The following is a 26,523-nucleotide window of genomic DNA, read 5'->3' as shown; positions in this document are numbered from 1 at the left end:
GCTCCAGAAATAGTGGATGCATTAGTAATAATCTTTCAAAACTCTTTAGATTCTGGAGTAGTTCCTGAGGATTGGCGGGTAGCAAACGTAACCCCACTTTTTTTAAGAAGGGAGGGAGAGAGAAAACGGGGAATTTCAGACCAGTTAGTCTAACATCGGTAGTGGGGAAACTGCTAGAGTCAGTTATTAAAGATGGGATAGCAGCACATTTGGAAAGTGGTGAAATCATTGGACAAAGTCAGCATGGATTTACAAAAGGTAAATCATGTCTGACAAATCTTATAGAATTTTTCGAGGATGTAACTAGTAGCGTGGATAGGGGAGAACCAGTGGATGTGGTGTATCTAGACTTCCAGAAGGCTTTCGACAAGGTCCCACATAAGAGATTAGTATACAAACTTAAAGCACACGGCATTGGGGGTTCAGTATTGATGTGGATAGAGAACTGGCTGGCAAACAGGAAGCAAAGAGCAGGAGTAAACGGGTCCTTTTCACAATGGCGGGCAGTGACTAGTGGGGTACCGCAAGGCTCAGTGCTGGGACCCCAGCTATTTACAATATATATTAATGATCTGGATGAGGGAATTGCAGGTGCAGCAGGCAGTGAAGAAAGCGAATGGTATGTTAGCTTTCATAGCAAAAGGATTTGAGTATAGGAGCAGGGAGGTTCTACTGCAGTTGTACAGGGTCTTGGTGAGACCACACCTGGAGTATTGCGTACAGTTTTGGTCTCCAAATCTGAGGAAGGACATTATTGCCATAGAGGGAGTGCAGAGAAGGTTCACCAGACTGATTCCTGGGATGTCAGGACTGTCTTATGAAGAAAGACTGGATAGACTTGGTTTATACTCTCTAGAATTTAGGAGATTGAGAGGGGATCTTATAGAAACTTACAAAAATTGTTAAGGGGTTGGACAGGCTAGATGCAGGTAGATTGTTCCCGATGTTGGGGAAGTCCAGGACAAGGGGTCACAGCTTAAGGATAAGGGGGAAATCCTTTAAAACCGAGATGAGAAAAACTTTTGAGTGGTGAATCTCTGGAACTCTCTGCCACAGAGGGTAGTTGAGGCCAGTTCGTTGGCTATATTTAAGAGGGAGTTAGATGTGGCCCTTGTGGCTAAGGGGATCAGAGGGTATGGAGAGAAGGCAGGTACGGGATACTGAGTTGGATGATCAGCCATGATCATATTGAATGGCGGTGCAGGCTCGAAGGGCCGAATGGCCTACTCCTGCACCTAATTTCTATGTTTCTATGGAAAGGTGAGGTGAGTAATGGATTAAAAGTATGTCAATACCTATCAATGTCTCATCGTGTGTGTGTGTGTGTGTGTCAGTATTTGTTTTGTCTCGTCCTCAAAACGCTACTTGCTCGCCACTAATTTCCATCCGGCACTCAAATTCACGTGGACCATTTCCAACATCTCCCTACCGTTTCTAGATCTCACCATCTCCATCGCAGGCAACACATTTCTCACCTACAAACCCTCTGACTCCCATAGCTATCTTGACTACACTTCTTCGCACCCGGCTTCCTGTAAGGTCTATCCCCTACTCCCAATTCTTCTGCCTACAATGCATCTGTGCCCAGGATGAAGTGTTCCATACTTGGGCATCGGAGATGTCCTCAGTGTTCAGGGAACGGGGTTTCCCTCCTCTAATGTAGATGTGGCTCTCACCAGGGTCTCCTATATATCCCACAGCACTGCTCTTACTCCCCCTCCCCCTCTTCGTAACAAGGATAGAGTTCCCCTTGTCCTCACCCATCAGTCGTCACATACAACATATCCTCCGACATTTTCGCCACCTCCAGTGGGATCCCACTACTGGCCACATCTTCCCATCTCCCCTTTCTGCTTTCTGCAGAGACCGTTCCCTCCGTAACTCCCTGGTCAATTTGTCCGTTCTCACCCAAACCACCCCCTCCCCAGGGACTTTCCCTTGCAACCGCAGGAGATGCAACACCTGTCCCTTTACCTTCCCCTAGACTCCATCCAAGGACCTAATCAGCCTTTCCAGGTGAGGCAGAGGCTCACCTGCACCTCCTCCAACCTCATCTACTGAATCTGCTGTTCCAGGTGTCAACTCCTCTACATCGGCGAGACCAAGCTTAGGCTCGGCGATCGTTTCGCTGAACACCTCCACTCAGTCTGTCTTAAACCAATCTGATCCCCCGTTGGCTCAACACTTCAACTCCCCCTCTAATTCCCAATCTGACCTTTCTGTCCTGGGCCTCCATTGTCAGAGTGTGGCCCAGTGCAAATTGGAGGAGCAGCACCTCATATTTCGCTTGGGTAGTCTACACCCCAGCAGTATGAACAACTCTAATTTTAGATAGCCCATGCTTTCTCCCCCATTCCCCTCCCCCTTCTCAGTTCTCCCACAGTCCTACTGTCTCCTGCTACTTCCTTTATTTTTCCCATGTGTCAGGACACACTCTGTGGAGCAACAGTAGAATTCCAATAGCAGCTGTTGTGGCAAGTTGACTTTCCTGAGTGATCTTAGGAAGTAAAGCCGTCGTTGTGCCTTCTTTGCCAGGGAGTGCGTGTTAGTTGACCACCCTAAGATCTGCTGAGATGTGGCTGCCCAGGAACCTGAAACTGGAGACTCTGTCCACTCTTTCTCCGTTTATGTGCAGTGGGGGATGGTCACTCTGCTTCTTCCTGAAGTCAACGATGAGCTCTTTTGTTTTCGTTGTATTGAGTGATAAGTTGTTCTCTGAGTACCAGCCTATCTTTGTACCTCCTCCCGATAAGCTGACTCATCATCCTCTGTGACCTAACCCTAACCCTAATGCACTGTTGTGTCGCCTGCAAATTTAATGATGGTGTTTGTGCTGTGGGTCAGTATGCAGTCATTGGTATAGACGGAGTAGAGGAAGGGGCTCAGCACACAGCCTTGTGGGAGCTCCTGTGCTGAGTGTCAGAGTGGTGGGGTCCCATCCTGGCTGACTACAGCCGGTAAATTTATACATGGCTATAAGTGATTCATTTTTCAACACTATAAGATCACTCCACCACGTCCTGTATTCCAAGGAATTAAGTCCTAGCCTGCTCATGCTCAATTAAGTTTATAAGACACTATCTCCCACCCAAAACCATGCGGGGTGATCGGTGGTCAGAGTGGACTCTGCTGGCCGAAGAGCCTGTTTCTGCGCTGTATCTCAAGTCTAAAAGAATAACTTAGCAGGTCAGGCAGCATCTCTGGAAAACATTAATGTTTTGGGTCCAGACTCTTCTTCAGTCTCGATCCGAAACGTCACCTAATCATGTTCACCAGCGATGCTGCCTGGACCTGTTCATAGCAAAAGGATTTGAGTATAGGAACAGGGAGGTTCTACTGCAGTTGTACAGGGTCTTGGTGAGACCACACATTGAGTATTGCATCCCGTTTTGGTCTCCAAATCTGAGGAAAGACATTCTTGCCGTGGAGGGAGTACAGAGAAGGTACACCAGACTGATTCCTGGGATGTCAGGACTTTCATATGAAGAAAGACTGGATAGACTCGGCTTGTACTCACTAGAATTTAGAAAATTGAGGGGGGGATCTTATAGAAACTTACAAAATTCTTAAGGGGTTGGACAGACTAGATGCAGGAAGATTGTTCCCGATGTTGGGGAAGTCCAGGACAAGGGGTCACAGTTTAAGGGTAAAGGGGAAATCTTTTAGGACCGAGATGAGAAAAACATTTTTCACACAGAGTGGTGAATCTCTGGAATTCTCTGCCACAGAAGGTAGTTGAGGCCAGTTCATTGGCTATATTTAAGAGGGAGTTAGATGTGGCCCTTGTGGCTAAAGGGATCAGGGGGTATGGAGAGAAGGCAGGTATAGGAAACTGAGTTGGATGATCAGCCATGATCATATTGAATGGTGGTGCAGGCTCGAAGGGCCGAATGGCCTACTCCTGCACCTATTTCTATGTTTCTATAAGGGAAGAATTAGGCCATTAGGCCCATCAAGTCTACTCCGCCATTCAATAATGGCTGATATATAGCAACTACATAGCAGCTCCATGTTATTTCATGTTCTTCTGGACACTTTCTGGCTTGTTCCAAGCTTGTGTATCTGAGATGATTTCTGCATCAGACTAGCATCAGATGACCTTGTTTCCTACAGTGTTCCTTGGGATCATGTAAAATTATCTCATATTTGAACCAGAGGTAAATCCGCAGTGAGAAGGGCCGAATGGCCTACTCCTGCACCTATTTTCTAAGTTTCTATGACTGTTGAGTTACTCCAGCACTTTGTACCCTTTTGTAAATTAACCAGCATCTGCAGTTCTTTGTTACTACCAGCTGATGTAACTATACTGACAGGATCTAAGGAGGGGATTCTGATGGATAAAATATAAATGCATTTGGAAAGATGGGTTGATTAAGGAATGTTACAAAATACTGAAGCTGGTTCTCAGAAATTAGCTGCCAATGTGGCAAGACTTCTGATGAGAACTGTTTTTAACAAAAAAAAACGTAATCTTTGTTTGAAAACTGGAATATCTTTCCTCGTAGGAAACTAGGATATTCAGTCCGATTCTAATAGCCCTGACATTTCTGTCCCAGAACAATTATTAGGATTTCCTTTGTCTGCATTCAGCAAATCATTCTTCATTATTTGTGGCACCTCTGCTGTAATGCCACTAACATAGACATTTTTTTCATTGCAGCTTCAGCTTTCCAAAACTGGTTTCTGCATGACTTCACTGATTCATTTCCCATTCACAAAAAATGCAGCCTTTCATGCAATTTTGCATGCATCTGCAGAAGATGCCGCAACAAATATTTATTCTTGTTCATGGAGCCATAAAGAGAGAGAGCGCATGGAAACAGGTCCTTTGGCTGACCAAGTCTGAACTAACCCATCAACCAACTATTTACACTAATCCTACATTAATCTCATTTCAAACTCCCCTTATTCTCTTCGATTGCACCTAGATTCTACTGTTCACATTAGTAAGCAATTGGTGGCTAGTTAACTTATCAACCTGAATGTGGAAAGCAGTCTGAGCATCCGGAGGAAACTCACGTTGTCACGGAAAGAATGTGAAAGTGTCTCTTAGACAGGATCCAAAGTCACGATTGAATCTTTAGCGTGTCAGCAAATTGATTGACTGTGTTCTGCACCTGCCCCAAATAGTGTTTTATGTCTGAATTTCCAACAGCTTATCATCTGACCCAACTAAACACCCATTGGGGTACCGCATGATGGCAGCCTCTGCCTACAGTCTGTCTGTTTTTCCACCTTTTTTTAATTTTTAGCCTGTTTAAAAAATATGTTGTGGAGGTTTCTTTAGCATTTCTATGTGGGGGAGGTGGGTAGGGTAAGGGTAGGGTAAGAAACCGTTTCCCAGTCACTTCCTGGCGAGGATGCGACTATTCTCCGAGTTGCGTCCTCGGCCTGCCAACAGGAATGGCGCGACCTTTCCTGCCAAAGCTTCACCTTACCTGGGATCGCCGTTTGAAGCTCTGGAGTGTTGGACCTGCTGCTTCAACATCGTGGAGCTGTGGTTTGCAGAGCTTCCAGTGCGGGCGGTGCTGACTTCAACATCGCGGAGTCCTGGGATCCCTTTGCCGAGGGCTGCCAGCGTGAATCTCCGCCCAAAGCGGCCTGTGGACTTCGGGAGTCGCGGACTCCGGTAGGAAGTGGCCGATTCGGATGTCCAAGCCGCTGAGGATGTTCTCCTGTTCTGTCGTCGGAGTTCCATCATCAGGCTAGCGGGCCTGAACATCGCGACTGAGGGGGGCTTTGGGAGGCCCCGACCACGGGTGAACATCAAAGAGGAGGATGACTGAACTTTGGGCCTTCCCTCACAGTGGGAAATTTTGATTCTGCTGTGTGGCGGATGTTTATGTTAAAGACTATCGTGTTCTGTTTTTCTCTTTTTATTCGTATGGCTGTATGGTGACCCCAAATTTCACTGTACCAATTGGTGCATGTGACAATAAATGTCTCTTGTCTTGTCATATATTCCTGAACTGAACATTGATTTCTCCAACTTCAAATAGCCCTTGCTTTCCCTCTCTCTCCATCCCCTCCCTCTTCCCAATTCTCCCGCCAGCCTTACTGTCCCTGACTACATTCTACCTCTGTCCCGCCACTCCCCTGACATCAGTCTGAAGAAGGGAATCAACCCGAAACGTCACCCATTCTCTCCAGAGATGCTGACTGTCTCGCTGAGTTGCTCCAGCATTTTGAGTCTACCGCAAATATTCCTCCTGAGACAGAATATAAATGTCAAAATTATATAATTAAGACTAATATTCCCACTTTGTTTTAATGTTGTGGAAATATTTTGGTTCATAATTGTTTTGTTTTCCAATTTGAATGCATGACTGGTTTGGCACTAGGATGCCATGATGGAGCAGCAGCTGTTGATGCTGCATCATTGCTCCAAGGATGTGAGTTTGATCCTGATCATGAGTTTGTGCCCTGTCCTTGTGACTGTGTACTCGTTCAGAGCTCTGATTTCCTCCAGAGATGAGTTGATTTCCTCCAGTAAATTGCCCCTTAATGGAAAGTAAGGTGCAAAAATTTCAAAGAAATTTCAAGAAATTAGAAACCTCGGCTTCAGCCAAGTTACTTGAACAAGCAATACATTTTTTAAGAATAGAATCTGAACTTAATGTGAGAAAATGTCAGGCAAAGTGATATGGAGGTAATAAGTGAATGGCTTTTCTAAAAAGCCTATACTTATTATATTAAATTAAAAATGTTTGTTATGGAATTGGATATTTAAGAAATCTTTAGATGGAAGAAGATAAAGAAATGGAATCTAGGGAGGGGATTCGAGGAATTTTAGCCAGTGGAGTGAAGAGAAAGCGAATGCAATAAGTGACCAGGATGAGATTTTGTTATCAGTGCCACTTAATAGAGTCATACTGCACGGAAATGGCCTAATTTGGCCTTGCCGACCATGATGCCCCACATAAGCACTAACATTTGCTGGAATCCTGAATAAAGCACAGTGCTGGAGTAACTCGGACTGATCCGAGCCTGAAGAAGGGTTTCGCAGAGTTGCTCCAGCACTTTGTGTTTTACTTGCTTGTTAATTTTCCAGCATATCCATAAAGTTCAATTGTTCCCTGGTGGAATACTACAGCCATGCATTTACCAGTGCTGGAGGAACTTAACAGGTTGGCCAGCACCTGTGAAAGGAAATGGACAGATGTCATTTCAGTTCTGGACCATTTAGGTTGTTGGAGTGGGAGGGTGGGGGCTGGAAAAGACGGGTAAATGTCCACAGCCTTCTGTGGCAAAAAATTCCACAGATTCACCACCCTCTGACTAAAGAAATTCCTCCATCTCCTTCCTAAAGGAACATCCTTTAATTCTGAGGTGATGACCTCTAGTCCTAGACTCCCACTCTCCCGCTGGGCGGCACGAGTCACGTCGTAGCGGCCTCTGCAGTCCGTTTGTCTTTTTGTTATTTTTTGTCCCGATTTAATGTAGCTTTTATTACTTTTTTAATGGGGTATGTGTGTGTGTGTGGGGGGGGTGGGGAGGGAAACTTTTAAAATCTTTCCCCTGCACGGAGAACCCGACCTTTTCCCTGTCGGGTCTCCATTGTCGTTGGGGCTGCAACGTGGAGCGGCCTCCAGCAGGAACGTCCTGGGGCTCCAGTCACGGAGCTGCGGAGCTACTCACCATCGCGGAGCTGGCCGAGTCCGGAGCGGTGGTGGCGCGCTGCTGCGACCCGACCCCGGGGATTCGGAGGCTTACCGCAGGTCTGGTGGACAGTGATATCGGGAGCCCGCGGGTCCCTGGTGGGAGACCGCTTTTCGAGACTTCTGCAACGGCGACTTCACCCGCCCGAGTCGCGGGGTCGAGGAGTACCTGGAGCGGGGCCTTACATCACCGCCCGGCGCGGCTTCAACGGCTGCGGGACTTTGCCATCGCCCGCCGGGGGCTTTGACTCTGACATGGGGAGTGCAGGGGAGAGATACGTTTTTTTGCCTTCCATCACAGCGAGGAGGAGATGCGCTGTGATGGATGTCTGTGTAAATTGTGTTGTGTCTTGGGTCTTTTTTTCATGTGTGTATGACTGCAGAAACAACATTTCATTTGAGCCTCTATGAGGTTCAAGTGACAAATAAATTGTATTGTGTATTGTGTAGTGGAAACATCCTCTCCACATGTGGGCAGTTAGAACTAGTTTAGATTGGGCATCTTTGTCGGCATGGACAGATTGGGTCAGAGGGTCTGTTTTCGTGCTGCATGACTATTATAACGCCGTATTATTTTTGGGAAAGTGAAGTACATTCGAGGAATGGTCTTAGAGTATAAAATTTACCAATTGTCCAGGTTTGTAATTTTCAATTTCAACCCAATACGTTTATTAATGATCTTCAGCAAAATGAGCTTGCCACCCTTATACAATACAATACAATACAATACAATACCAATGCAGGACTCCAGACTCTCTAGTTTTACATTGATATCCCTGCCAGTGCAAGTATGAAAAGGTATGAACGACTCCCTCCCTCACTTAACCTGCATCCCAGAAAAAACTAATTAAATACTAGGACAACTATCTACTTCATGGGTTTAGACAAAACACAACTTTTAAAAAAGTTGTGTTTTTGAAAATGGCGACCTTGACAAAAACAATTAGAGCACATTTTTGGATTTTTAAATTCCTGTTGGGAAAATTTAATACCTAACGCTCAACAGGATTTTGTCTGTCTTTTTTGCAACTTAATAAAAATCTTTCTCTTTAGTATAACCAGACAAGTATTTAACACTGTTCTGCTATTTAAATGACCAACGCACAAACAACACATAATATAATTCTTAACCTCAGCTACAGTCCCGCGTGTGTCCTGATGCTTTGTCCATGGAAGACAGGATCACATTTGTTCAGTTTCCTAATGTCAGGATCATTCAAAGTGTTTGCTGTTGACCTTGGCACTTCTTAGTTTGGTGGTCACTGCTGCATTAGTTTGAGTTGAGATTATGGTCACGTGTACTGAAATACAATGTAAAGGTTTTGTTGCGTGCTAGTCAGTCAACGGAAAGATAATACATGATTACAATCAAGCCATCTACAGGGTACAGATACATGATAATGGGAATAATGTGAATAACGTTTAGTGCAAGATAGAAGGCAGTGGAGGCCAATTCTCTGGACGCTTTCAAGAGTGAGATAGAGCTCAAAGTCAAGGGATATGGGGAGGGCAGGAATGGGGTACTGATTGCGGATGATCAGCCATGATCACAATGAATGGCGGTGCTGGCTCAAAGGGCCGAACGGCCTACTGCAACTATTGTGTATTGTCTATAAAGCCAGTAAAGTGCGTTTTCACAATTCTATATTTTTTATTGGGGATGTCACTCACCTAGGTTCTAAACTCAAGAAATTTGACAAACTTTTCTATCAGGCAAGAGGGCATATAGAATGAATATAGGCATTTGTCATTGGTGCATGTTTATCCAAAGTGCAAACATTCATAGTGTAAACTTGCACCTGTACAAACATTTCCCTAGTGCCGTCTTACCAGGAACACGTAGATGTCACCTGGAAGCTTTTCTTTGCTGTCTTCCATGCAGGAACCGTTTTTTATGTAATGTTCTTCATCTTCCTGTCTTGGACCAGAACTCTTCCTCCCATCTGTTTATTCAATAAAAATAATTCTTGTATCTGAAAAATGGTTATTTGCATTATAATGTGCATCTTTGTAAACTATGTGCAAATATCACAGCAAAGAGGTGAAATGCATACAGTTGCGTGAATTTGAAACAGTTATATAACATAGAGGAACAGGCCCCTTTTCCTACAATGTCTGTGCCAAAATATAATCTGCCTGCATGTGATCCATATCTCTCTTCCTTGCATATCCATGTGCTTATATAAAAATCTCTTAAATGCCATTATCATATGTTCCAGGCACTCATCGTCTGTGTTAAAATAAAACTCCTTTAAACTTTGCCCCTTTCATCTTAAAGCCATTACCTCTAGTCTGACATTTCTACGCTGGGAAAAAGGTTCTGACTGTCTGTCCTATCTATGCCCCTTGTAATTTTATATACTTCTATCAGGTATCCCCTCAGTGTCTGAAGCTCAGTGAAAGCAATCCAGAATTGTCCAACCTCTCTTTGTGGTTAAAATAGTACCTGCCACAATCTTTTCTTACATTTCAAACGTTAATATTGTGCTTGTGTGGGAAGGAACTACAGATGCTGGTTTAAACCGACAATAGACATAAAAAGCTGGAGAAACGCAGCAGGACAAGCAGCATCTCTGGAGAGAAGATTCTGATGAATGGTCTCGACCCAAAACGTCACCCATTCCTATCTCCAGAGATGCTGCCTGTCCCACTGAGTTACTCCAGAAGAAAAGCTGTATATGTGGATTATCTGTCTACAGTATTAAATGGAGAATAACTGATTTGACATTTTAGATGTTTTTATCCTTCAGATTATTTTTGTGAATGTCTGTTAATTTATCCCAATCATTGCTGATATATAACATTTATTGTTCAGTCTTTCATTCTGATTACGGCCTGGGCGCAAAATGTTAACTTGACTTTGCTCACCGACACTTGTTCCATTCATATCTGAGATTTCCATCAGTTGTAGCTTCTTTCTGCTCTATTTGTTTAACTGTAAATTCATTGTGTGAATGGTTTCCTTAGTGTGAAAATGTCTTAATGTCCAGTGTTTATATTGTGTGTTCTTCACTTGGCAAACATAGATCTGATTTGTGTTGAAATGAAATTCACAATTGTGGGATTGTAGTCTAAATCACTTTGTGTTGCAGGTTTACGTTGAATTTGATGATTCTCGGTGGAAGAAGCAGGCCTGGGTGAAAGTTTATGCTGAAGATGTCCTTGTTTTCCTTGTGGAGCACACTCTGGTGTGGGCCCCAAGGAAAGAGCCGATCCATCTACAGGGAGGAAGGATTCATGCTAACCAGTGGCCTGCATTGGTAAGAAATTTTGAATAATGTTCTAATGCTTGGTGTTTTCTGCACTATTGACTAACCCTGCTAGTGGTTGAACTGTTCTAATAACAGCATTCACGTTCTCACTTTATTTGAGACCACTGAACTGGAGGCTATCAGTTTCTAGTTACCTTTGATTTGTGTTCACATTGTCTGGTTCGGTTGCTGTCTTTGATGGTAAATGAAAGCTAATCACATGACAACAGTTTATCTATCACTTGCATCATATTTGATTAATTTACTCGGTTTTGTATTTGCAGACGTACAAGGCACTAGTGGATAAAATAGGCTTGGGATCCATTGTTCCTGTTGAATTCTTTGGTGACAGGGTGAAGAATTTTGCCACTGATGGTGCTAACCTTCGCTTGTTTAAGGTAATTTTTGTTTCCTTTATTTTCTGTTTTCATTGAATGTAAATAATCGTCACCCGACGAGAGGTGTACATCGGGCCGTCTGTAGCAGCAACAACGGAGGGTTCATGACCCCGACCACGGGTGAACAAGGGAGGAGGACTGACTGTACTTTGTGCCTTCCACCACTGTGAAGAATGCTGTGGTGGATGTTTGTGTTAAATCTTATTGTGTATTGTGTGTTCTTTTTAAGTGCTGCAAATTCATTTCACTGCACCTTTGGGTGCATGTGACGAATAAAATTGACTTTGACTTTGACACCTAATTCCAGTATCTAAGCTCTTGAGAGGAATAGAAAGGGTAAATGCGCAGCATCTTTTAGCCAGAGTGGGGGAATCCAGAACTAGAGGGTATAAGTGTAAGGTGTGGAGGGGGGTGGGTTTAATAAGAACCTGCGGGGCAATTTTCTTTACACAAAGTTTGGTGGGTGTATGGAACAAGCTGCCGGACAAGGTAGTTGAGGCAGGTACTATCACAACATTTATGAAACATAGACTGGTACTTAGATAGGTTAGGTTTAAAAGGATATGGATGAAACGCAGGCAGGTGGGACAAGTGTTGATGGGGCATGTTGGGCCGAAGGCCTGTTTCCACACTGTATGACTTCAGTTTTAGTCCAGTTCTGCAATGGCATCACAACCTTAAATCATAATACTTAATACATAAATTATTATGGGAAAGATTTTTTAGTTCAGCACTATATTCCAGCTTTGATTATAAATAGTAAATATATCTAATACTCTCCATCTACTGTAATAGTTTTGTGTGGGTCGCAGTTTTGATTTTTAATGATGAAAGGCTTTGTTGTTTTCTGTTTCCTTGTATTCATGCAAATTGTGCACTACTTATTAGAATATGTGTTTATGTAAAAATTTGTCCTTATAATTTTCCTGTTGAAATACTAATCTAGCTAAATCAAAACCTTGACTGAACAGCTTTTGCTCAGGAGAACAGTGAATCCGGCACCAATCCCTGTGGCACATCACTGGTCACAGGCTTCCAATCGGAAAAACAACCCTTCTTACCACCCTCTGATACCAAGTTAATTTTATATCCAATTGGCTAGCTCATCCTAGATCCCAAGTACATAGATAGTCTTCACTCTGTTGGGCCAAGTAGAAATGGTTAGTTCCTGGAATATTCTTTGCATTCAATGTTCAAGGAAGAAATCAACAAATTATTAGTGAAACTGGATTGGGAAAGAGTGATGGTTAAGAGAAGTGAGCTCAGGATTTCAGATGCAGACAATGAGAGAACTTTATCAGAATGATAATCTAATCAACCATTAACTAGTTATTGTTAAGAAGATAGCGTTGATATAGATATCTTGCACAGAAGTAGCTGGGAACCTTTAGCAGTGATGTGGAAGATAGTGAATTACAAGTTTGGAGTAGCTACTATGTTTTTCATAGAACAACTACATAGAATGGATAAGGGAGAGCCAGTGGATGTGGTGTATCTGGACTTTCAAAAATCCTTTGACTAGGTCCCACACAAGAGATTAGTGTGCAGAATTAGAGCACATGGTATTGGGGTTAGGGTATTGACATGGAGAGAGAACTGGTTGGCAGACAGGAAGCAAAGAGTAAGAATTAACGAGTCCTTTTCAGAATGGCAGGCAGTGACTTGTGGGGTGCCGCAAGGCTCGGTGCTGGCACCCCCGTTGTTTCCAATATATATTAACGATTTAGACCTGGGGATTAAATGTAACATCTCTAAGTTTGCGGATGACTCAAAGCTGGGTGGCAGTGTGAGCTAGGAGGAGGATGCTATGAGGCTGCAGGGTGACTTGGATAGGTTGGGTGAGTGGGCAGATGCATGGTAGATGCAGTATAATGTGGATAAATGTGAGTTGATTAATGTGAGGCACCACCACTTTGGTGGCAAGAACAGGAAGGCAGATTATTATCTGAATGGTGACAGATTAGGAGAAGGGGAGGTGCAACGAGACCTGGGTGTGCTTCGACATCAGTCACTGAAAGTAAGCCTGCAGGTACAGCAGGCAGTGAAGAAAGTTGGCCTTCATTGCGAGAGGATTTGAGTTTAGGAGCAAGGAGGTCATACTGCAGTAGTACAGGGCCCTGGTGAGACCGCACCTGGAGTATTATGTGCAATTTTCGTCTCCTAATTTATGAAGGACATTATTGCTATTGAGGGAGTGCAGCGTAGGTTCACCAGGTTAATTCATGTGATGGCAAGACTGACATATAATAATAATAATAATAATAACTTTATTTATAAAGCACTTTAAACAACTACAGTTGCCACAAAGTGCTGTACATGAGAAATCATGAACAAAAAGCTATTACAAACAATTAAAAACCATTAAAAACCGTAAAACGAAGGACTATAAAAAACACACTAAAAATTAAAAGACATTAAAAGCACTAAAAACAGGAGCAATGCCTCAGCCAGTGTCGAAAGCCAAAGAATAAAAATATGTTTTTAGGGAGGATTTGAAGATGGACAGTGAGGGGGCCTGTCTGATGTGCAACGGCAAGGTGTTCCAGAGTGCCGGAGCAGCAACAGAAAAGGCTCTATCCCCTCTGAGCTTCCGCTTAGACCTTGGTACCTCAAGGAGCAGCTGATCAGCTGACCTGAGGCACCGGGCAGGAGCATATAGGTGGAGCAGCTCAGAGAGGTAAGGCGGGGCGAGCCCATTCAACATATGACGAAAGAATGGGTTGACTGGGCTTTTATTTGCTGGAAGGATGAGGGGATCTTATAGAAACATATACAATTCTTAGAGGATTGGACAGGAAAGATGCAGGAAATTTTTCAAATGTTGGGAGCCCAGAACCAGGGGTCACAGTTTAAGAATGAGGGGTAGGCTATTAGTACTGAGATGAGGAAAATCTTTTTCATCCAGAGAGTTGTGAATCTGTGGAATTCTCTGCCACAGAAGGCAGTGGAGGCCAATTCACTGGATGTTTTCAAGAGAGTTAGAATTAGCTCTTAGGGAATCAAGGGATATGGTGGGAAAAGCCGGAACGGGGTACTGATTTTGGATGATCAGCCATGATCATATTGAATGGTGATGCTGGCTCGAAGGGCTGAATGGCCTTCTCCTGCACCTATTTTTCTATGTTAACAAATGGAGATGAAAGCCATGAAGAGTTTGGATAGAAGGAGCATCTGTTCCAGAGGACCTCACTTTAAGGTATTGAGGTGATGTGAGCAGAAAAAATATCCTGGACTACTTCACTGGTTGTAAGGGTAGATTCCAGTAAACATTGTAAGGGTACAGAAACAGATTCCAGTAAACATTGTAAGGGCAGAGAAACAGTAAACATTGTAAGAGGATTTATTTAATAGGGAAATAACTTTTTGGCCTCGCAAGAAAAAAGCCAGAGTTTGGTAATAATTAGTTCTTTCAAAGTCATCTCGGGTCATTGTTTGCACAATTTTGTTTGTAATTTCTCCCATTGATATATCTTGATGTTGCCTATGTTTACTTTCTTTTAATGCTCTTTATCTTCATTAGTTAACCTTTTAATTTTACAATTTAGCACAAGGGTTCTCTTCAGGGTTGTTGAGTGACTCGTGCCTCAAATGTTATTAACCATAATCCTTATGACTAAAGTATAGGGGTTTAGTGAACTAAAGTATAGTGAACTTACTGACTTTTTATTTGTTGAAACCATGATGCAAACCTGATGTGACTGATGATGGAATCTATGTAGCCAGTGAAGAATGTGCAAGAGGTTTTGCTGATGGATGATAATATGTGCACATATGTGAACGGCAATAGTGTTGGTGTCTTTAGAAGCCTCATTGAAATATAACCTGGCAATGGGATTGTGTGCGCAAATGCAGAATGCTGAAATGATCGCTGTTACTCGAAATATTTAATTTCTTTACCCATATTTGAAAACATGTTCTTTTCTTTTATCTTCATGTCACCTATAATATTTATATTTGCCTTTTGAAGGAGGATTCTGACATTCATAATCCAATTGTTCAGGAAAATCTAAAGCTCCAGGAAGCAATGAAGTCTTGGATGAAAGAGAAGAAGATTCAAGAAATCATTAGAGGTATTGTAGGCAAATTATATCTTTATTTGATTTTTTAACTTTAAACAAACCATATTGGAAACACATTTCTCATTAATTTTTGCAAACTGTTATATTGATGGTTAGTGCAAAGTAGTTTTATTTTTAATTTATTTAGCTAAAATGCAATTGTATAGGAGGCAGAGATCAGCCATGATCGGATGGCGGAGTAGACTCGATGGGCTGAATGGCCTAATTCTACTCCTATAACTTGTGAAATCGCCTTAATGATGGATATCAAAGCCACTGGACACTACCTTACTTTTCTTTAGCACTGCGATGAAAATGGTCTTCTTGAAGGACCTCAAAATGGAACGGTGAGAGGTTAAAGATTTATGTTAATACTCCTGCCAGTTGGTCCACTCAGGCTCTGAGGTCATGGCCAGGAACTCCATCCAGGCCAGTTGCTTTCCACGGGTTCACTCTCACCAAGACTGATCTGACATCTGCAGTGACCATGGGTACAGGCACACCTGAGGCTGTCAAGGTGGATGGCATCTTTCCACTGACCTTCCGTAGCAATGAGTTCAGTAAGGGACACAAAGTCAGCGATACTGCCCGACTTCACTTTGTAGCCCGTTATAGCATGCAAGCCTTGCTAGAATCGACAGTTGTCCGAGTGGTTTACTCAGGACTCTAGCTGAAGGTTGCATATAGATTTATTCTATTTGTAATATATTCTTATTGCATCTGGATTGTTTGCCTTGAGCACTGCAGATTTGGACTTCACCTGGGAGAGGACTTCATCATGGTTTTTTTTTTTAAATTATTGTCTGTAACTGTGGAACTGCGCTGCTGCCTGTCTTGGCCAGGACTCTCTTGTAAAAGAGATTTTTAATCTCAATGAGACTTATCCTGGTTAAATAAATAAATAAATAAAATTCATTCATGAGTTCCAGTTGGGGAGGATTTGTACTGTTGACTTTAGGACAAATTTCTCTACATATTTACTGATGAAGTCTGTGACAGCAGTGTCATGTTAGCGAAAGAATATGAATCAATCCACAAACTCAAAGCAGTCTGGGCTACATTCCTTTTCCCCAATCAGCAATGTACGACTTCTGCATCAGATCCTCCTGCTTCAATTTCTGCGTATAAGAGAGTAAAAGACAGCAGGTGGTCCCAATTTCCAAAGTGCAATCGAGATGAAGCGGTGGGTGTCTTTGGTTGCGTAGCAGTGGTCAAGAATGTTTAGAGGTCTGGTGGGACACGAGACATGCTGATAATATTTTAGTAGCTAACGCTTGTTGTTGGCCTGATTGAAGTCCTCTGATATTATGAACAAGCTACTTTGTTGTAATGGTATTGGTAGCAGTGTGTGATTCATTGTGCAAACTTAGCATGAGCATGGAATAGAATGTAGACTGCTATCAGGATAAATGAATTCAGTTAGGTTCCAGGTACAGGGAATAAGATCTTGCCAGGACTGCAAAGTTCGAACACCATGAGGAGTTGATCAGGATGCACAGCCATCTGCCCCAAATCTTACCAGAGAATGCCATGCACTCTATCTTGTGAAATGAGAAGCGCTCAGATTATATCGCACAGAAGCAAGGAGTTTGATAACAACTGAACTAAAGAAGTGAATCTCCAATTTTGATTGATTTACAAGATTCTGAATCAGAAACATGGCATAAGGAACAACCACCCATGTAACATTCTCTCAGCTTCACAAAGCAGTAGTAATGAATTGGGAAGTTAGCTCTTATCCAAGGACGCAGAGGCTTAATAAACTGGAAAGAACAAATTAGTGAGCAGATAGTTGTGGTGGGAAAGAAATAATGGGTCTGCTATGGTAATAGATATCAGAGGCCTAGGTTAAGACGGAAAAATGGCTACATGGTGGCGTTTGACCATCAAGGCCAAACTGAAAGTGAGGACATTGAACTACCATGAGCAATCATTTCCATGCTTCTCTGTACCCGTTTAGCCCAGTAACAATAACTAGGATGCCACACAATTTGAACTGGTGATTTGTGACATTCAATAGTCCAACTGCATCAGAATGAAGAAGGCTGAAATATGTCTGATCTGGACTGGACTTTTGAGTGGTACTGTGTCTGGAGGGGAATGAATCTTAGAAACAGGATTTAACTCCTGACAGTATCCTGGAGGGGCAAGAAAACCTGGGATCATTGAGAGATTCTACAAACTACAGTTGCAGGGAATGACCCCGAGTTGAGATTCTGAGAACAAAGAGAAACCATTAATTTAACTGAGACTGAATGGATTCTCAATGTTTGGTATTTCAATCAAATGTCATTGAGCCACTGAAGGGTATAACATTTGAAATGTGCTTTAGCTCCTAAATCTGCATGCTATGAATCATCATCAGCTAATTATACTCTTCAGATTTTTTTTGTTATATATCCACTTTTTGAAACTGAGCACAATATCCACCATATTCAATCCCAGGTCTGAAAACTATTCTTCCATTATTAATACAGGTTGCTGTAAAACTAGTAATCGTATCCCCATGATCCTGATACCATTTATAAAAAATAAATAAAAATAAAAATAAAAAAAAGGGTGGCCCAGAGGCATAGCTGGTAGACTTGCTGCCTCACAGCGGCAGAGTCTCTGGTTCAATCATGGCCTTGCATGCTGTGGAATTTGCACATTCTTCCTGTTACTGTGTGGGTTTCCTCTGGGTTCTCCAGTTTTCTCCCACGTTCCAAAGACGTGTGGATTTGTAGGTTAATTACCTCTACAAATTGCCCTTATATGTAGAGAATGGATGCAAAAATGGGATAACTTGGAAGTAGTGAAAACGGGTAATTGATGATCGGCATGTACTTTGTTGACCAAAGGGACAGGCAGCATCTCTGGACAGAAGGAATGGGTGACATTTCGGGCCGAGAAGGTCTGAAAATGGGCCTCGATGCGAAACGTCACCCATTCCTTCTCTTCGGAGATGCTGCCTGTCCCGCTGAGTTACTCGAGCATTTTGTGTCTGCCCTGATTGACCAAAGAATGAATGAATGAATAAGTTTATTGGCCAAGTATTCACATACAAGGAATTTGCCTTGGTGCTCTGCATGACATGCAGTGACAGTTAGGAATGACACATAAAACATTAACCATTAATCATAAAACACTTTATTTTGTGTGCTGGCCTTTATAAATCAGAGCATTGAGTATAGAAGTTGGGAAGTAATGTTAAAATTGTACAAGGCATTGGTGAGGCCAATTCTGGAGTATGGTGTACAATTTTGGTCGCCAAATTATAGGAAAGATTTCAACAAAATAGAGAGAGTACAGAGGAGATTTACTAGAATGATGCCTGGGTTTCAGCAACTAAGTTACAGAGAAAGGTTGAACAAGTTAGGTCTTTATTCTTTGGAGCGCAGAAGGTTAAGGGGGGACTTGATAGAGGTCTTTAAAATGATGAGAGGGATAGACAGAGTTGACATGGATAAGCTTTTCCCATTGAGAGTAGGGAAGATTCAAACAAGAGGACATTACTTCAGAATTAAGGGACAGAAGTTTAGGGGTAACCTGAGGGGGAACTTGTGTTCAAGAAGGAACTGCAGATGCTGGAAGATCGAAGGTACACAAAAATGCTGGAGAAACTCAGCGGGTGCAGCAGCATCTATGGAGCGAAGGAAATAGGCAACGTTTCGGGCCGAAACCCTTCTTCAGACTGATAGGGGGTGCGGGGGAGAAGGAAGGAAAAAGGGAGGAGGAGGAGCCCGAGGGCGGGGGGATGGGAGGAGACAGCTCGAGGGTTAAGGAAGGGGAGGAGACAGCAAGGGCTAGCAAAACTGGGAGAATTCAACGTTCATGCCATCCGGACGCAAGCAACCCAGGCGGAATATGAGGTGCTGTTCCTCCAATTTCCAGTGTTGCTCACTCTGGCAATGGAGGAGACCCAGGACAGAGGTCGGATTGGGAATGGGAGGGGGAGTTGAAGTGCTGAGCCACCGGGAGTTCAGGTAGGTTATTGCGGACTGAGCGGAGGTGTTCGGCGAAACGATCGCCCAACCTCCGCATAGTCTCCCCGATGTAAATCAGCTGACATCTAGAGCAGCGGATGCAGTAGATGAGGTTGGAGGAGATACAGGTGAACCTTTGTCGCACCTGGAACGACTGCTTGGGTCCTTGAATGGAGTCGAGGGGGGAGGTGAAGGGACAGGTGTTGCATTTCTTGCGGTTGCAACGGAAAGTGCCCAGGGAGGGGGTGGTACGGGAGGGAAGGGAAGAATTGACAAGGGAGTTGCGGAGGGAGCGGTCTTTGCGGAAGGCAGACATAGAGGGAGATGGGAAGATGTGGCGAGTGGTGGGGTCATGTTGGAGGTGGCGGAAATGGCGGAGGATTATTTGTTGTATTTGCCGGCTGGTGGGGTGAAAGGTGAGGACTAGGGGGACTCTGCCCTTGTTGCGAGTGCGGGGATGGGGAGAGAGAGCAGTGTTGCGGGGTATGGGTGAGACCCTGGTGCGAGCCTCATCTATGGTGGCGGAGGGGAATCCCCGTTCCCTGAAGAACGAGGACATTTCCGATGCCCTGGTGTGGAACGTCTCATCCTGGGAGCAGATGCGGTGTAGGCGGAGGAATTGGGAGTAGGGGATGGAGTCTTTACAGGGGGCAGGGTGGGAAGACGTGTAGTCCAGATAGCCATGTGAGCCAGTTGTTTTGTAGTGTATGTCGGTCAGAAGTCTGTCCCCTGCGATGGAGATGGTGAGGTCAAGGAATGGTAGGGAAATGTCGGAAATGGTCCAGGTGTATTGGAGTGCCGGATGGAAGTTGGTGGCGAAGTGGATGAAGTCAGTCAGTTGTGTGTTGGTGCAGGAGGTGGCCCCAAAGCAGTCGTCAATGTAACGGAGGTAGAGGTCGGGGATGGGGCCCTGGTACGTATTGAACAAGGATTGTTCAACGTACCCGACAAAGGCAGGCGTAGCTGGGGCCCATGCGTGTGCCCATAGCTACGCCTTGTGTTTGGAGGAAATGGGAGGAGTCAAACGTAAAGTTGTTGAGGGTGAGGACCAACTCCGCTAGGCGGAGGAGGGTGTCAGTGGCTGGGTATAGGTTGCTCCTCTGGTCGAGGAAGAACCGGAGGGCTTTGAGGCCATCCTGGTGGGGGATGGAGGTGTAGATTGACTGGACATCCATGGTGAAGATGAGGGGGTGAGGGCCTAGAAAGTTGAATGCGCGGAGGCGGTGGAGAGTGTCTGAGGTGTCTAGAACATAGGTGGGAAGGGATTTGACCAAGGGGGATAGGATGGAGTCAAGGTATGTGGAGATGAGTTCGGTGGGGCACGAACAAACAGAGACAATGGGTCTGCCGGGAGAGCCGGGTTTGTGGATTTTGGGGTGAAGGTAAAAGCGGGCCGTGCGGGGCTGGGGAACGATGAGGTTGGAAGCTGGTCGGGCAGGGCGTGGGAATTGATGAAATCGGTGATGGTGCTAGATATGGTGGCCTGGTGCTCGTCAGTGGGGTCATGGTCCAAGGGTAAGTAGGAGGAGGTGTCCGAGAGTTGGCGCGTGGCCTCAGCTTTGTAGAGATCGACGCGCCAGACTACCACGGTACCTCCCTTGTCGGCTGGTTTGATAACCCAATCTGGGTTTTTGCGGAGTGATTCAATGGCAGTGCGTTCAGGGGGGGAGAGATTGGAGTGAGACAGGGGAGTGGAGAAGTTGAGGCGGTTGACGTCGCGGCGGCAGTTCTGGATAAAGAGTTCCAGAGCCGGGACTTTACTAGAGGGGTTCCACGAGGTGGGGGTGCATTGGAGACGGGAAAAAGGGTCATCATTGGGGGGCGAGGACTCCTTCCCACGGAAGTGCGCTGTGAGGCGGAGGCGACGGTAGAAGCGCTCCAAGTCATGGTGGGCGCGGAACTCATTGAGGGGGATCTTCTTTACTCAGAGAGTGGTAGCTGTGTGGAATGAGCTTCCAGTGGAAGTGGTGGAGGCAGGTTCGATTTTATCATTTAAAAATACATTGGATAGGTATATGGACGGGAAAGGAATGGAGGGTTATGGTCTGAGTGCAGGTAGATGGGGCTAGGGGAGAATAAGTGTTCGGCACGGACTAGAAGGGCCAAGATGGCCTGTTGCCGTGCTGTAATTGTTATATGGTTATATGGGTTATTGCTCTATTAACCCAGAGGAAACCCACACAGTCACAGGCCTGCTTCTCTATTGTATCTCTGAAACTCTCTGGAAAAAAATCTTTTTTTTAAAAAGGCTAGTGTCAAAACAATGATGGTGGAGAGTTACTTTTGTGATTGGAAGCCTGTGATCAGTGGTGCACCATAAGGATTGATGCTGGGATCCTTATTCGCAGTATACATTAACAATTTGTGTATGAATGTAAGATATAATTAGGAAGTTTGTAGGTGACTTAAATTAATGGTGGTGTGGACATTGAAGAGAATATACTCTTATGTTATGGACTGATATTAATCATTTGGAAAGATAGGGCACTTTAGTAGGACTAATAATACACATACACATGAACGATCTTCATGATACCATGGGGTCCCATCTTCTTAAGGTCATAAGGAATAGGGGCAGAATTAGGCCATTCGGCATGTCATAGAAACATAGAAAATAGGTGCAGGAGTAGGCCATTCGGCCCTTCGAGCCTGCACCGCCATTCAATATGATCATGGCTGATCAAATGTCAAGTCTACTCCGCCATACAACCATGGCTGATCTATCGCTCCCACCTGACCCCAGTCTCCTGCCTTCTCCCCATAACCTGACATCCGTACTAATCAAGAATCTATCTCCTTAAAAACATCCACTAACGGCCTCCACAGCCTTCTGTGGCAAAGAATTCCACAGATCACCCTCTGACTAAAGAAGTTTTCTCCTCATCTGCCTAAAAGAAGGTCCTTTAATTCTGAGGCTATGACCTCTAGTTCTAGAATCTCTCACTAGTGGAAACATCCTATCCACATCCAAGCCTTTCACTATTCTGTATGGTTCAATGAGGTTCCCCTCATTCTTTTAAACTCCATTGAGTACAGGCCCAGTCAGGGGTTAACCTACTCATTCCTGGGATCATTCTTGTAAACCTCCTGTGTACCCTCTCCAGAGACAGCACATCCTTTCTCAAATATGGTGCCCAAAATTGCTCACAATATTCCAAATGCGGTCTTACCAGCGCCTTATAGAGCCTCAACATTACATCCCTGTTATTGTTTACAAGCCCTCTTGAAATAAATGCTAGCATTGAGTTTGCTTTCTTTACCACCGATTCGATTTGCAGATTAACTTATGTAGGAAAGAACTGCAGATGCTGGTTTAAATCAAAAATAGACACAAAAAGCTGAAGTAACTCAGCGGGACAGGCATCATCTCTGGAGAGAAGGAATGGGTGATGTTTCGGGTTGAGACGAGTCTGAAGAAAGTTCTCGACCTGAAACCTCACCCATTCCTTCTCTCCAGAGATGCTGCCTGTCCCGCTGAGTTACTCCAACATTTTATGTCTATTGCAGATTAACTTTTTGGGAATCCTGCACCAGCTCCCAAGTCCCTTTGCAACTCCGATTTCTGGATTCTTGCCCCATTTGGAAAATAGTCTATACCTTTATTCCTACGACCAAAATGCATGACTCCACACTTTGCTACACTATATTCCATCTGCCACTTCTCTGCCAACTCTCCCAACCTGTCCAAGTCCTTCTGCAGAATCCCTGCTTTCTCTATACTTCCTGCCCGTTCACCTATTTCCATATAATCCGCAAACTTTGCCACAAAGCCATCAATCCCCTCGTCCAAATCATTAATATACAACGTGAAGAGTAGCGGCCCCAGTACCGATCCTTGTGAAACTCCACTAGTCATTGGCAGCCAATCAGAAAAAGTTCCCTTTATTGCCACTCTTTGTCTTCTGCCATCCAGCTAACCTGCTATCCATACTAGTATCTGCCTTATGATACCATGGGCTCCCATCTTCCTAAGCAGCCTAACGTGTGGCACCTTATCAAAGGCTTTCTGAAAATCTAAGTAAACAACATCTACTGACTCTCCTTTTGTTTTGCTATTTACTTCTTCGAAGAAGCAAATTAGTCAGGCAAGACCTCCCCTTCACAAAGCCATACTGACTTTGGCCTATTTTATCATGAATTTCTAAGTATTTCGTAACCTCGTCCTTTAAAATGGCCTCAAATCTTACCAACCACCGAAGTCAGACTAACCGGCATATAGTTCCCACTATTCTGCCTTGCTCCCTTTTTGTGTAGCGAGGTAATATTGGCAATTTTCCAATCATCTGGGATGGAAATAGTTGTGTTCCAGGAGGTATTGAGGAACATTCACTTCAGTGTACAAAGATCGCTGTAGCGGGCAGCACAGTTAGATAGGTTGGTCAAACAACAAAGGCATGTGAAATACTGGCCTCTGTTACCCAGGGCATAGAATATGGAACGGGAAGGCTAAGGTGTAACTTTATAAAATATTGGCTTGGTCATAGATGGTGTACTGAGTATAGATATGGCTGCCACATTAAATGAAGGATGTGACTGCACAGAAGAGCATATACCAGATGTTTCCTGGGATGGAGTGTTTCAGTTGTGAGGAGAGAATGGAGAGAAATTATTTTCCTTGGAGAAGAAGAGGCTGAAGGGGGACCTGATATATGTATACACAATTATAGGGGGTAGATGTCAGGAAGCTTTACTCTATGCGGCATATAGGGAGCCTAGGTTTAGGATAAGGTGGAAGAGGTGTAGAAGGGATCTGAGAAAGAACTCTTTTCATGGAGGTTAGTTGATTTCTAAAACTCATTGCCCGGGTTGTCGAGGCAGATGCTCTGCAACATTTAAATTGGTTTTGTGTTGAGTATATGAATCATCATAGCATCAAGGGCTACAAACCAAGTGTTTTTAAATTAGATTAAACAATAGACAATAGGTGCAGGAGTAGGCCATTCGACTCTTCGAGCCAGCACTGCCATTCAATGTGATCATGGCTGATCATCCACAATCAGTACCCCGTTCCTGCCTTCTCCCCATATCCCCTGACTCCGCTATCTTTAAGAGCTCTATCTCGCTCTCTCTTGAAAGCATCCAGGGAACCTGCCTCCAGGCAGAGAATTCCACAGACTCACCACTCCCTGTGAGAAAAAGCATTTCCTTGTCTCCGTTCTAAATGGCTTACTCCTTATTCTTAAACTGTGGTCCCTGGTTCTTAGAATAGATAGGTACTTGATGGTTAACATTTTAGAAGGTTTTATCATTGCTGTATTATTTGAAAAGTGGCAAGATTTTGTGCTTTTAACCATGTCACTTTAATTTTGTTAAACTGTTTTACCTGTTAGGTCCATACAGTTTGCAGGGGCATAGGGTGAAGATCTACCAACCAGATTCCTCAGAAGAGTGGATTCTTGCTGTTGTTGCACATCATGACCCAAGTGCGAGCATCATGGTGGTTACAACAGAGCAGGTATAATATAGTGCTGGCTTTAAACATATGTACTTGATTTATAGTAGGCTTCTATGGGGACGCTACAAATTTGAATTTGCTTAAAGGCATTGTTAAAGACAAATTAATTTTCTTCGCTGGAGTTGAGTCTTGAGGACATTTGATTATTATGAGGGGTATGAGAAAGGGTTTATAAAGTCAATTATGTTGGCATTAAAGAAACCTTTGGTCACATTAAAGATTTAGTGGAAATTTGCATTTTTAAGTCAGCAAGATGATAAATTGAAACGATAAATATAATCGTTGTAAAACTACCTGTCATCAGTTTTATTGAATGTTTTGTTCAATGTTTGCTTGATAAAACATCAAGTCATTGACAGTAGTCTAATGTGTTTGATGTAATGGGGAAAGGATAAAGTACAATTTTTCAGTAAATTTGCTTGCATATTTCTACATGTCGTCCTTAATAGGAACAGCAGAGAAAGACTATTGATCTGATGCGAATTTACATCACACTTGTGGATGAAACACTCCAATTAATGAAAGGGGAAACTGGGATACCATGTAAAAGCTCTGGGACAAATGAGAGCAGTACATCAATGGTGAGTGTTATGCAGGTTGTTCTATTTTCTGTTATTAGGCCTGTAGCCTCACATAAAGTGAAGACCTGGTCCTATGCTTTTGCAAATTATTGAAGCATAGGGAAGTAATATTAAAACTTCTCCCTGTACATGATGCGTTTTGGTTTCCCTATCCATATCAGGTCATTCTTTCATACGAGACACAGGATTTAAACTATTCCACCCATTGAAGAAGAGTCCCAATCTGAAACGTCACCTATCCATGATCTCCAGAGATGCTGCCTGCCCTGCAGAGTTATTCCAGTACTTTGTCCTCTTTTGTAAACCAGCATCTGCAGTTCCTTGTTCTGACATCATAATAACAGCTGATATGTCATTTAATAAATTAAAAGGGAAGACCATTTTCATTTGGCCTAATTGGTCTTAAGAGAAGTTTATTTCTCAAAATAAAGGAAATCTTGTTTGAGGTTGATCATGAATGCTCCTTGCATTCTCTATTTTCTGGGTGGGTGATTTGATCTGTGTTGGGCTGCTGGCTATTAGAGCAAGTGACAGAGAAAGGAAACATTTAAACTAGGTGCAGGAGTAGGCCGTTCGGCCCTTCGAGCCAGCACTGCCATTCAATATGATCATGGCTGATCATCCAAAATCAGTACCCCTTTCCTGCCTTCTCACCATATCCCCTGACTCCACTATCTTTAAGAGCTCTATCTAACTCTTGAAAAAATCCAGTGAATTGGCCTCCATTGCTCCCTGTGGCAGAGAATTCCACAGATTCACAACTCTCTGGGTGAAAAGGTTTTTTCCTCATCTCAGTCCTAAATGGCCTACCCCTTATTCTTAAACTGTGACCTGGTTCTGGACTCACCCAACATCGGGAACTTTTTTCCTGCATCTAGTCTGTCCAATCCCGTAAGAATTTTATATGTTTCTATAAGATCCTCTCTCATCCTTCTAAATTCCAGTGAATATAAGCCCAGTCGATCCATGCTTTCATCATATGTCAGTCCCGCCATCCCGGAATTAACCTGGTGAACCTACGCTGCACTCCTTCAATATCAATGTCTTTCCTGAACCCTCAATAGCAAGAATGTCCTTTCTCGCATGTTTAATTTATTCAATAATTATTTTTGCTTCTGGTATCATTGACAGATTTTTGAGGAAAGTACTAGACATTG

The 26,523-nt window shown here is 43.7% G+C and overlaps 1 protein-coding gene across 2 annotated transcripts in view; it reads left to right on the top strand.

Moving 5' to 3' along the window:
* The window catches only part of kdm3b (lysine demethylase 3B), a 118,167-nt gene that overhangs the window by 16,627 nt on the left and 75,017 nt on the right, over positions 1-26,523 (top strand). For both annotated transcript variants that reach the window (XM_033029169.1, XM_033029168.1), the window contains exons 2-6: positions 10,751-10,918; positions 11,194-11,307; positions 15,275-15,377; positions 24,661-24,785; positions 25,235-25,366. In XM_033029169.1, coding sequence (XP_032885060.1) covers positions 10,751-10,918; positions 11,194-11,307; positions 15,275-15,377; positions 24,661-24,785; positions 25,235-25,366 — 642 coding nt within the window. The remainder of the gene's footprint in view (positions 1-10,750; positions 10,919-11,193; positions 11,308-15,274; positions 15,378-24,660; positions 24,786-25,234; positions 25,367-26,523) is intronic.

Source organism: Amblyraja radiata, chromosome 11, assembly GCF_010909765.2.
Source record: "Amblyraja radiata isolate CabotCenter1 chromosome 11, sAmbRad1.1.pri, whole genome shotgun sequence".
Classification (NCBI taxonomy): Eukaryota; Metazoa; Chordata; class Chondrichthyes; order Rajiformes; family Rajidae; genus Amblyraja; species Amblyraja radiata.
Note: the sequence above shows the minus strand (reverse complement) of the source record. Positions and strands in the feature narration are given on the sequence as shown.